Genomic DNA, 13,489 nt, shown 5'->3' on the forward strand with positions numbered 1-13,489 from the left:
AAAGAAATAACTCTTAAAAGTAGGTTTCAACAGGCACATAAGTTGTGATCAGTTGAAGCAACAACACCCAGTTGCTGCCGTTACTACAGAGAGTGAGGAAGCTGTGAACTTGGGTCATACACTTAAAAGCCTTCATAAATTGTTTCCATTTTACGCTGAACAGCTAGGATAAAAATACTCAAATACCACTGAGGCCAACTGACATCTTTTTACCTTGGTTATCTCTGGTCAGGACTGTCACTTACAGACCTCCCCCTGCAGCACCCTAACACAGCTGAGAGCACAGTGTAAGGCACCTTGAGGAAAAAAAGTACTTACTAATTACTTACCTAAAACATAAAAGCTCTTGAAAGACAGCTCTTGAATGGTGTTTAGGTTCATTTATAAATAGAAGTATGCCCTATAGCTGAAGTAGTTTTGCTTAAATTTAGTTAGATTTTTACTTTGAAGCTAATTAAAGGAAATCAGAGAGAAGCTGTGCCATTAATTCAGCCACTATAATTAGTCATTAAGAATGAACTAGAGAAAGCACCCTGTCATGTCAGCAGTAAGGGTATCAAAACAACTGCACCAAAAAATGTGGGGGCTGAAGACTGAAGATCCTGAACCATAAGCCACTACAAGTCGTCCTAACATAAATTATCAGCATCCCTACGCTTAATTACTTTCAATGCTAAGAACTGGTTTCTTGGGGAGCAGCACCAGTTTCCTTTTATATATATAGCCATAACACCACAGAAAAGACCACCACTAAACAGAGACCTTGTACTGGCTTTTGAAGGGAGACATTAAAGGACTGAAGTTTCATGGCTGCTTCTGCTTTAGTATCAGCCAAGTGGTATTCAATCACACCAAAAGAAAAATAGTCAAACCCACTATTTTCTTTTTATTTGCAAAGTAGATTTCTCAGCAGAACTTTAAAGCACTGTTTTTCAATTGTTTTTAATTTCGGACAAACACAAATCCTGCAGGTGAACTTCATTGATAAAAGACTGCAAGTGAACTACAATTATCCCACATAGCTAGTATCAGACTGGACATTGCTAGCAGACTCTGTAACATCAGTGTCCCAAAAGAAACTGAAGCTCAGATTGCTCAGTCTCCATCACTGCTCTAATATATAGGCAAACTTACTTTGATCAGGTTGTTCTCTAAAACTGAAGAATGTAAGGGGGAAAATTTAGTTGTGTAAACTTAACTGTCGTGACATTTTATGAGAGATTTATATTTTAAGAGCGATTTAGAGTTTCATTCAAGCTACAGAATGTCCTGCAAGTCATCAGCACAAAAGCTTTTCCACAATTGACATATTTGTTTTCCTTTTCTACAGGAAAGCTTTTAAAAGCATGTTCTTTTACTTGATATTATATAAAAAAAAATGCATCAGTGTGAACTCCAGTACATTGACAGAATTTACAAATTAAAGAAAACAAGCTGTCCTAACATGTATTTCATTCCAACCCAATAGTTATGTCAAAATGGTATCTTTTGCCTGACCTCTAAAAAAACCATCAAAACCAAGTTTTTATACCTGAGATGACACATCAGGCAAAAAAGCAGGCAATATATCTCTCCATCTTATAAAATTACTTCAATGTTCCTTTCATTTCTAGCATACAATACAAGGTATCAGCACATGCCTTTAAAATACTTGAGGTATTGCAGCCTTTTTATGAAATGATGCCTCTTTTTAAAAGAAGCTTTTATCATAATGTCAATACATTAAAATAACAAAGGACTATTAAACAGAGTATTGTGTTAATTAAAATTAAAAATGCAATACATACCCTGTAACTCCCAAACCTTCAGTGGTTCCATGTTGTTAGTAGTTTCAATTAGATGCTTTTTAAACTCTATCAGATTATTTTTCAGATCAGGGTGCATCTGTCTACAATAAAACATTTTATTTCAAAAAAGAATCAGTTATGTCCATCAATATCTTATTTCATCCACACTACTGCTCACAGCTAATACTGTATTCTTAGGATAACAACCAAAAATGAAAGTTTTAACTCATTCTTGAAACAAAAATATGGATTTGGGGTGAGAAGATGATTTCTGAGGGCTAAACCCCAGTTAAATAGAATCATAGAATCATTTAGGTTAGAAAGGATCTTTAAGGTCCTTAAGTCAACCATCAGCCCAGCAGTGTCAAGTCCACCACTAAACCATATCTCTAAGTGCCACATCTACCCAGGGATGGCAACTCAGCCCCTTTCCCGAGCAGCCTGCCTCAATCCTTGACAACCCTCCCTGCAAGGAAATTCTTACTAAATACCAGGAGTAAAATTATTTCGTAGGGATCTGTCTCAAAATTTATAAATTTATATGGAATAAATGAACTCAAAGATTAGGCAGTATTAACACACCATACAGGTAACTTTTTAGTTTGTTTACCATAGGATGATGTATACCTGTGTATCAACTGTGCTATATATTGACTGTAACTGAACACACTCTTTGTAGCATTAACTACAAAAACCATAGGCAAGACAATGTTGAGAACAAGTTTTATAAATTGATACCTCTGACAAAAATCAATCTACTGAGCACACAAATCACCAGTCAGACGTGAAGAACATGGTACACAAAAGCTTAGCTATTTGTTTTGAAAACATAACAGGTAGGTGAAGAAGTTTTGAGGGCAAATACTTCAGCCTGCTACAAGATATCCTTGAAAAAAAAAATCTTCATTAGATTTCTAAACATTTTATGTCTTCTGCTTACATTTCTAACTATTTCACAGATGAGAAAAGTAAAACTTTTGACATGGCTGTAACAGAGGGACAATTTGCAGACTACTGAAACATCTATTTTGCCTCCTGTATGAAAAGGAGAAGAGAAAAAGCCAATGAATGCAGAAACAACGTCAAAAAGTCTGAATAATTATCTGACAGCTTCACAAATCAGTCACAGTGGTGAATCAAGAGACTAAGTATACCTAAACCTAGCAGAATACAAGAAGAATAAAGCTCAGATAAAGATATGGCATAAGCAACTGGGATTATCTGGTGTGCAAGGTCTCAAACACATAGGTGAAACAACAGGGAAGCCTCAAGATCTGGGTGTACTTCTACCTCAGTGTGTTTGAGAACAAAAAGGCAGGAAGGGGATGGGCTCTCAAGAGTTCAGACAGAATTAGCAGCTCTGAACTTTGAGACTTAAAGTTAAGTGACAATATCTACAAACAAGTTTATTTTTTTGTTTTAAAGAGAGAGAATGATATCTAGAGAAGACCCACAGACTCAAGGGTTTTCTGCTGAAGTAAAAAATTTATGATTCACTGTATGGATCTGTTACAGGAAAAGGGAAGCACTTAGGATGACTGCAACCACAAAATGAATCCACCAACAGAGGGCTGTAAGGGGCGCTCGATAGGGTAACATTCAATTTCATCTAACAGACTGAAGCTTGGAAAAAAGAGCTCCTGCTGGAAGAGAACACAAACTCCAGAATAAGGTGGTTCCTATAATAAGCCCATCTTCCTAGAAATATCACTCCTTAACTCCATGAAATGCATTAATATCCTTCTGAAAAACACCTTATGGAGACACAGCACAAGGGTTTGGATTTCTTGTGCTACTCTTGCATTTTGAAAACCAACATTTTGATTCTAATTATCTAACAAATGTGAAATCACAATGTTCTAAGTTTTTGTGAGTGTTACCCAGACAGATATTTTTAATTTAAAAAGTTTACTGTATACAGTCTAAGATAATTAGAAAACTAAAAGCAATAAATTGAAATTAACAGAATAAACAACCATTGTATCTTTATGTTCACAAGACATTAAAAAAACCACATAATTTTCACCACATAAAGTAATTTCCAACATAAATCTCAATTCTTCTATTAAAAAAACCCAACTGGTTCAGGTTCCAGAAACAAATGTAAAAGATTAATTATAACTTGTATCAACTCACTTTAATTTGCCAAAGAGAAATCCTTGGACATCACTTTCCTCCTCCTCTTCCTCATCGTCCTCTTCTTTTGTCTCATTTGCTCCTGAACACATAGTGCATGTGGACAATATAAGCCAAGAAAGTTATTGCTTTATTATGTTTTTACGAATTATAAAACAGTTACTAGAAGCATACAATCACAAAGTTGTCATTTCCAGATGTAGTTTTAATTAGATTTATACTTACATATTTTGGCATCAGAATTAATTACTCTACAGAACTTTGCAACATTAAAATTAATTTTTTAATATAACTCATTGAGTGGTAACAATTTTTTTATAAAATTAAATAGATGTGGTTAAACAGTTCACTTCCCAAAATAGCCATTTCTCAGTTTGATTAAGTGGTAAGGTATAACTCTTATCAGTCAACTACTACCAAATTTACACCTGAAAACCCTGATGACCTTAAAGCACTTGAATCTCCAGCTGGCATTTGATGTAAGTCAGGGATCAGTTTCTTCCCCTTTAAAAAAACTAAACTATATTTTGACACGACTCAAAGGTCATTAAACCTTAGTCTTACCAAAGAGAGTTAATTTTCCTTTTACCTTGTAAATGTCCCTGCAAAGTAATTTCTCTGTGTCACCATGCTGTAGTTACCACTTTCTGTAGTAAATGTCTCATTTCAATATATTGTAACATGCACCAGTCCAAATTCTATGGTACATCACATCTTTCCTACAGAGGATTGTGAAAGGATTTCCACAGAAATTCAGAAAAAAACCTCTCAGCTCTGAAACATGAATGTGTAGATACTGTAGTTATTAGTATATGAGAGATGCCAACAATCATAAAGTAATAGAAGTACAAAGGTTAATCTTAAAATTACTGAAAGGAAGAAGACTGGGTTGTGTTTTGAAGACCCACAGAAAACAACAATTAGAGGTTAGGAAAGTGGACTGTATCCTAAGCACAGATCTTTACAAATGTTCACATATATTTTACTTTCTTATTTCCTAATACCTGAGATTTCCTTCTGTAGAAACAAATTAAGTATAGCCTTCAAAACACTAATGACTGAAGATTCTACAAGCTAAAGATTTTAACACATTTTAATACCATTTCCAGTGAGGTATCAAATCAATTAAAAAATCCACATACCTTTAATCTGTGTGTCATCTACTGCTTTATATTCTGTACTCTTTATTGCAAGTTCCACACCATATCCAGACAAATACATTTTCCGGGAATTTGGTTTCTGCTTGATGATATTATTTTAACAGAAGAAAAAACATAACTTAACAAATGTATTTAAAGGAGATTAACAATATCTAATATTGTAACTTTAAAATGTTATGACATTTAAGTCATTACTTAAATTCATCTCTCAATTCAAAGTGCAAGGCATACTGACAGTCCACTGAGAAGGCATGTAACAAAATGTGCCGATGTCCTTTATCTCCTGCAAATCACAGAAAGGCTGGTCAAAATTGTAGTCCTTTTACACAATACTAGAAGAGGGACTAGAACAGCCAGAGTTCATAGCACCCTATACAATTATTGATGCCTTCCAACTCACATTTTAAACTGTTACTCATTTCTTTTTAATCTTGCCAGACTTCCAGGATGTTAAGAGGAAATTCTCTCTTTTTGCATCAGACTTATTCTTTAAAAAAGTTTTGATAAAACAATTAATCACTTTCTGCAAGAAGTATTAAGAAAATGTATTAAAGTATCACTGCTAAAAACAGGTTGCCACTTACTAAAAACAAACAACAACTACTTCTAACTTTGAAGCGGAAATTTGACATTCAATAGTATAATTACACAAAGCATACTTATTTCTGTATACATGCCCTAATTTGCCCCAAATGTATGAAAATCCCCTTTCCAAAATGCAATTTGCACATGCACAGCAGCAATTTCTTGAAAGCTTTAGCTCGCAATTTCTAAGAATCATTGTGTACTGAGAATCCTCCAGCCCATGAGTGAAAACCCAAGGCTGGGGGCTTCTCTGTCCATCCTCTTAGCAAATCTCAAGACAGAGGGAGCAGAGAGCACTCTATAAGTAGTCTCAGTGACATTGGCAAAAAAAAAAAAAAGAGACAGCAGAATGACCGTACCTCTTCTGTTATCAATGCTCCCTCTTCTGGAATTTAATGTAAAAAAGGAGGGAAAATCCATCTCAGTGGGAACCAAAGAACAAAAATGGAGGTTGTGAGGAAGGAAGAAAAGGGAAGAGAGGTCTGAAGAGAGAAAAGGTGCAGGCAAGAAGACAACACGCATTTTGAGGGACCATGATGCATAAGCCAAGCAGAGCAATGAGACATTTAATATGCAAGTAGGCATTTGACTGAAATAAAAAAGCATAAAAGAACAAAGTTTAATAAAAATTATATCCCATACAACTTAGAATTCAAGACTGGTTTCCTCAAATTCTCTACTTCATTACTGTGAGCAAACAACTCGAAGTCATCTGCAAACTATGTATCTCATCTCCCTGAAATGCCTGGTCTACATATATTGCAGCAACCTCTCACTCCATCAGATTATTCTCAGATTAGTCACACTGTTTAAGAGCTGTACTTTGAATATAAATCACAAAACCCTTCCAAAAATCAAAACTGGGGAAATATAGTTCCATATACTGGTATTTTTCTTGTTTTGTTTCAGGGAGAAGAGTAAGTGAAGAAAAGAATTCAGAAACACTGTGTTTCAAATAGTCACACCATGGAACACAAACATTTTAAAACTGGTCAATGATGCCGGCCGTGATAGCCCACACTGCTGTATCTGAATGAACATATGAGATTACACTGAGAATATGTAAAAATATAATTGGTAATTTCTCAATTTGATTCTCTATTCTACTTTCCATTTTTCTAATTCTAGTTACTATGTTCAGCCTGCTGCACCAAGATTCACCAAGATCTTCGTACACTGTACAAAATCCAGACATATAACCAAAAAGGAGGTATTTCAAGATCAGTGATGCAATCAGTGCTTGCATGCAGGATTGGTAACATTATCATGCTTTCCCGCCTTCACAGTTTGTATTAGATGAATTATTTACCTAGAAAGTTTTAACATTAGAAAATGTATTGCACATAATTTAGGCAAATGCAAAAATTAATGTAGAAAATGTGTATTGTCAAAAAGCAAGCAAAGCAAAGACAGAATACTAACTGTTTACAGAAACAATGTTGATTTGAAACGCATACCTGAACATAATGCCGGAGAACATAAACAATTTCCTCCTTTTGTGCCTTCTCAGATAAAATCTTGTGGAATTTGACAAAGTCTTTTGTACCCATTTCTGCATACAGAATAACCACTGGGCCATCCTCTTTAAGAGTTGGGAATTTATGGTCTACCTTGAAAAGATATGGCCTGGGTCTGGTTTTAAAACAAATAATTGTGATAGTATAAAGTCAGAAAATTAATTAAAACAGTGGCAGTTTTTCTACTTCATAATTGAAAAAACTAGTAAATGTTTATATGCTAAAAGTATAGAAGCCATGTTAAAATCATCACAAAAAATCATGATTGCTCACAAACCCAGAACAACAAACTCATGTATAAGAAACTGAAAAATCAGCATCAACTATAAATAATTGTATTTTATTAAATCACAACACAAAGCATATAAAAAGCATAGCACTTGGAGATTTTGTGCATCAGTAACAGCTCGAAGCTTTCATTTGAGTGATACATTACATCTGTTAGAGATGCACAGAGCAATCAGGGAGGAACAGTAGCAGAGGGAGATTCTGTGAAGTTTGAGAAAGCTGGTAACACACCTGGAAGCTAACTGTTTTGTACTACTGTGACACCACTGAGCTCTGTTAATTCAGCTAATTTTGCAAATTTTGACTGCCTACCTACCCTCCTAACTGAAAATCATGACTAGAAAAGCTACACTGCAATGATTTCTTAGATGACTAAAAACATCTTTTGAATAAAACCTGGGAAAGATGGAGAAGTAACAGAGGATATGATTGAGTAATACACTCAAGGTACTAATTATTGATGAGCACACTTTTTCAAAGTTGCCTTTGCACAGACAGTCAGAAGACCAGCAAACTCTCTCCAAGCATTCCCAAGGCAAGTTAGGAAACTCTAATACAACACACAGTACAGAACTGTGTAGTAGACACTCACTGAAGAGCCATACTGGAAAGGTGTGAGCAGAACGCCACAGTTTCTGTCATGCAAATCTTAGGAATATCTTCAATATAAAAAAACATAGAATAATTTACACTGCAAAGGTAACCTTTGGAGGTAATGTGCTGCAAACCCTCACTTCAAGCAGGAGCAATTTCTATGAGGTTACTCAGGGTTTTAACACCAATGTCCTGTGTAAGTTTGGTAGGTATGCAATCAAGGACCTCATCTGTAAGGCAGAATAAAAGGAGGGGCCCAGTTTAAGAATTAACTTGGGTGCATGTAGCCAGGTGTCACAGAAATATCAGGCAAGCTGTCCCACTGCTGTCACAGGACAAGGCAGAGCAAATAGGTGAGATCTGGGAGTCTGAAACCACTCTTGAATGAGTAAGCTCTGTGAAAGAACTGATCCAGATTTGCCCCAATAAAAGCATACGTGTGAGATGTGACTTGAACAACTTCCTTCTCATAGCCAGAGAGACAAGAGCTGCCACAGTCATGTAGAGAGAGGAAAACCTAAATCAAGGGAGCTTCTCTCTTCCTAACTAACCACTTCTACCAACCAACCAAGGTGATGACTGAGTACTGCTATGATTGAACAGTGACAGTCTCAAAGGAAGAATTTCAAATCACAGTGAACATGCTTCATAAAAATATTGAATGCTGCAGTGAAGTAACACTGCATAGAGCTCTTCTAATGACCTTGGGTTCAGAATTAAAGTGTTCAGCCTTTGTAAATCCAAGATAAGCCTCTGCTCTCTGTTTCTCTTCAACACTGAATAGTAGTGACAAGGAATTGATTCTCCTGCTCTTAGAACTGAAAGCTAATTATTTCCTGCCATAAGAGATGCTCATAAGAAGGCTGCCTGAAAGACAAGGAAGAACAGCTGGGCAGACAAAAAGATAAAAAAATGACACAGATGTGGAGTTCAGCACTTGCTTATCACTCACTAGGGTAGTACAGGCAACTGTATGCTTGTCTAGATAATTGTCAGGATAGGATGCAGAAGCAATGTGATAAAAGACAGCAAACATGTACTGACAAATGTAAGATACTGATTGTTTTCAGCAAAATGTGGCTCCATTTAATGCTTCTGCTCTTCACAGCGATAGTCCCAGAAATCTTAGTGTTGTGTTTTGGACAGTTAGCAAGATAAGCAATCCCAATCATTTAACCACAAGTACTTTGACACATCCAGAGCCCTTGAGTTCTGGAGCCATTGCAGCTCCACACAAAATACTTCCAATTAGAACCACACAGTCCATTGCAACGTGGCTGAAAGTGCAAAAGACAAAATCACAGTCACTGCTGCATAAAGGACTGGGAAAAAAAAAAGCAAAACCTTAACCTTGACATGCAGAATATTTGGGCTCTCCTTAGTCCAAAGAGCCTGAGACTTCCTGAATCTGGGGTTGAGATGATGAATCCATGCAAAAGAATGCTGCAGTCTCTTCTTCCTCTTCCAGTGAGATTTGAAACTATCAGTCCCTAAAATCAGAACATTTCTAGCATCCTCATCCAAATATGGTGAACAACTGAAAGCACAGCTTAAATTGGCCGGGCTTAATTGGAAGAGTCATGACAGACAGAAGACAGAGAATGGAACACAAAGGAAAATACTCTGAAATTAAAAAAAGAATCAATAAATCAAAAAGATCTCTTCTATGAAAAGACAGAAAAAGAATGACTGGTTTAGAGCAATCACCTGCAAGATGGCACACTGTCCCATATATCATTTGTTCACCCTGTAAAAAAAAAGGAACAGGAGCACAGCCCTATCTTTATCACCTAGCCTAAATATCACCAGCATAGGTGAAAAGCATCTGCTACCCAGAGTACAAATGGAACAAGTGTACAAGAGTACAAGTGGAAAAGACTACCTGGACATGTGAAGGTGAACATGTTTTGCTCATAGTCTAGCTCCAGGTATTCTAAGTATTTGAGTGATACAACTACTTTTGGGGTGGGGAAAAGGAGGGAAAATTTATCAAGATTTTGTCCCTGCAGCTCTGAAGGTTGTGATATGACTGGTGCATGCAAAGCTGTTGAAAATAGAAGACAAATCAAATAAAAGAAACTTCTGTTTTATTGCAAGTTCTTAATAATTTCTAGAAGTCTAACTATCTCAAATCTGAATAATTCAGGATTCTATTGTTTAGTATTGTGATTTTCCAGAATCTTGTACATTTGGGAATAATATCTCCAGAAAGGAGAATGTGCTGGGTCTAGTTAACTGCTTTAAAAGATTACTATATTCAGACATTGCAATAAAATGTTAAGGTCTCATGATGCCTTAATATATGGCCACAAGAATTTAACAACATTTTTAATTATTTGTACTATATTTTGGCTTTTACCTAAGAAAATAAGAGATATTTGTTAGAAGAATGTAATAGTTAAAAATGGGAAACTGTGAACTAGACAGTGAGATGCTTTTACAGAAAGCTTGGCTATTGAATAAGCAAAAGAAAATTATTTAGTAGGTAATTGTATCAATGGACTTAGAAGACACCACAAATCATACATGTAGAACACAAAATTATTTTCAGAAGCGACCAACCCCAAAGAGACAAATTTATAGGTTTTCATTGTTTTTCCCCGCAATTTATATTTGACAGAAAGCAAAATCAAAGAAATATACCCTACTAAATCATCTTTCTGCTCTGCATGTCTCCATGAAGTGCCTGAGGGTATGGACACTAATGTATATTATGGTGACCATGGCGTGGGGCGGGGGGGGAGGAAAGAAAACAAAAATTACACACAGGTCTTAAAGAAACCCACAAAATAATATCTTTTTTAAAAAGAGAGATTAAACATTATGCTTTCATTATACTGTTACTGTTGTTTCGATAGGTTCTATGTATTTTACTTCAGAGCTCAAATGAACTCTGGACTGATGCTAGTTACCACAGGACAAAACCTGTGGAAAGAGTTGATAGGTACAAAGTCTAACACACGGTGAGGAAAGGTTATGCCAGCTGAGGTAGACTCCTCTTCTACTCATGTGCCAAGCCCTTGCAACCCAGAAAAACTCACGTGCAGTGACACTGACTACAGAATCTGTCAGCAGAGTACCACGTCAGACGTGTGACACTGAAACTTTGTATAGAAAGTACACTGTAACTTAAACTTGACTATCCCATGTTAAAAAAAAAAAACAAACCACACCAAAAAAACAGGAAAAAGTACAAAATTGTCCATGTGATTAGGGGACCAAAGCTCTATGATTTTATTTTAAAACCTACTTTGACTCATAATTGATGAATTCATAATACTAAGCTCTTTAGTAATCTATTTTTCCTGCTAAACCAGATCATTGTATTTACCTCTTAGTAGCCTTCTTCAGCAGCTTTTTTATTTCATTAGTCTTACAGGTGTGCTTCTCATGGATAACCACAAATGCACTGCAGCCTTCTGGTGGAGGTTCATCAGCTGCAATCTAATATTTCAACAATTATACTCAACCAGAATGCTTTGATTGCACTTCAACTTAAACTCACATCCCTTTGATTAAAATAACAGCTGCCATTAAGTTGTGTTTCTAATTAAGCCCATTCAAAATTGGGTACGTGGCGGGGGAGGGAAGAAAAATATTAAAAGATTAAGACCCTATGCTCTTTGTGAGATGGAGTCTATTAAATGCAGTCATACTCCAGAAAATGAAAGTATATTTATGTTCTGTAAAGACAGGACTGAGAAATCTCCTCCACAAGCTGAAATCACAGCCTGTACTTTGAGATATTTTTAACTTTAGTTGCTATCAGCAATCACGTTAACATACAAAGATTAAACTTCTAAACCAACAAATCCCAAACAAGTAACGTCAATTTTTGATTCTCTCTCTTTCCCATCTCCTGCCCTTTTTTTTTAAGCTCTACTCAGCTATTCCAGTATGAAGTGGGAATTGTGACTGCATGTCAGTGACTCTGGATTCACCAGCTGAAAGATAAAAACAAAAAGAGTCTGAGAGTATGATATTCCTCCAGAGAACACCTGCAAAACTCCCTAATTTTATTATAGCTTATTACGTTTCAGAAACATGGGTTTCTCACTTTATCTTAAAGGTGGCATTGCTAAAGGAGGAGTAGCAGTTTTAGGTTTAGAGGCACAATGAATTTATGTCCACTCACTTTTTCATTAATAAAGCAGATTTTTCTATTTTTCAACTTTTCAAATACTAAAACAATTAGAAAGATGAGAAATCCACTAAATAACAAATATCAATTACTTAAAGCTACAGGAAATGTCCTACTCTGGGAATGTCTGAATTCCCACAGGATTATTTGAAGCAATGCAAAAAAATCCCCATGACCTGAATTTTAAAAAATGAACAATTGCAAAAAAACTCTACCCTGAAAGGAATGCTAGCCTTATAACTGAATATGAATATTTGTTCCTGTCAATATAACCAGCTTATAAAGCATCACCTTCATCATGTTTGATTCCAAATAATATTGGCATATATTTTACTGAACTCTAACAATGAACATCGTTTAGCCAAAATACCTCATTCAATCATGTACCAAATATATCAGGCAATACTGTCACCTGCTGAAACATCTGAACAGTTGGAGAATAAGCCCGTATGGAAAGTGCAAACTTCAATAGATTGATTTGCAAATTGGATAAAAATTGTCCTGCTTTCTTCAAGATTAAGTTGTAATAGGAGTACTCTGAATCTGTTGAAGACAGAAAAAACAAAAAAGACAAACTTTTAGTATTTAGCCCTAAATGATGTGACATATCTATCTGCACTATATAATAGACAAGCACTAATGCCAGTGCTGCTTGCCATTCGAAAGTCTTCAGTGTTGTCCACCAGTAACTGTTCCCTTTCCTATGAATCCAGAGGCCTAAATAACATAAAAACAACAGAAGAGAGTTCAATAGCACTAATTAATATCTAAATTATTTTCAGCAATATAAAAACCCACTCAACAATAATGTCTCTTGAAAAACCTATACGGAAAGTCCTGAATGGAGCATTATTTTACAAATAATTTACTCACATTTAGCTTGGAAACCCTCCAGTCATGCAATTTACATAAATAAAAATCTTCTAAAGGTGTCATTCTTTGGGCTACTCTCACGTATTCTACTTCTTCCTTAAAAATACATGATAAACAAGAGTATGAGAATGGATGGAACACGTGAAGTAGCTTCCCCCCTCTCCCTGCATACCCTGTATTTTCAAGGTCAAAATTAGGACTCTGACTAAGAAAGTAGGTGGATGGTGGCTGGGAATGACAGAAGTGATAATATATTGAGAACATTGGTTGGAAATAATTAACCTTCAATTCTCATTCTAGAGGCATATTCAATTTTCATAACTAAGCAGCTCCTATCCTCTCATTTTCCTCTTTACAACCCTGTCGTGGTTGTAAAAAAAAAAAAAAAAAATCTTCTTTTGCTCTTAA

At 35.7% G+C, this 13,489-nt stretch overlaps 1 protein-coding gene across 5 annotated transcripts in view; it reads right to left on the reverse strand.

The window, feature by feature from the left end:
• Positions 1 to 13,489, reverse strand: part of UGGT2 (UDP-glucose glycoprotein glucosyltransferase 2) — an 80,185-nt gene that overhangs the window by 57,262 nt on the left and 9,434 nt on the right. For 3 of the 5 annotated variants that reach the window (XM_020583613.2, XM_020583615.2, XM_039557423.1), the window contains exons 3-8: positions 12,621 to 12,751; positions 11,399 to 11,511; positions 7,126 to 7,300; positions 5,066 to 5,165; positions 3,924 to 4,005; positions 1,788 to 1,888 (exon numbers count right to left, since the gene is read on the reverse strand). In XM_020583613.2, the coding sequence (XP_020439202.2) occupies positions 1,788 to 1,888; positions 3,924 to 4,005; positions 5,066 to 5,165; positions 7,126 to 7,300; positions 11,399 to 11,511; positions 12,621 to 12,751 (702 nt within the window). Of the gene's footprint in view, positions 1 to 1,787; positions 1,889 to 3,923; positions 4,006 to 5,065; positions 5,166 to 6,027; positions 6,054 to 7,125; positions 7,301 to 11,398; positions 11,512 to 12,620; positions 12,752 to 13,489 lie in introns of those variants that run through there. The other 2 variants (XM_010394063.4, XM_020583614.2) reach the window with 2 other exon arrangements.

This window comes from Corvus cornix, chromosome 1, assembly GCF_000738735.6.
Source record: "Corvus cornix cornix isolate S_Up_H32 chromosome 1, ASM73873v5, whole genome shotgun sequence".
In the NCBI taxonomy this organism is placed as follows: domain Eukaryota; kingdom Metazoa; phylum Chordata; class Aves; order Passeriformes; family Corvidae; genus Corvus; species Corvus cornix.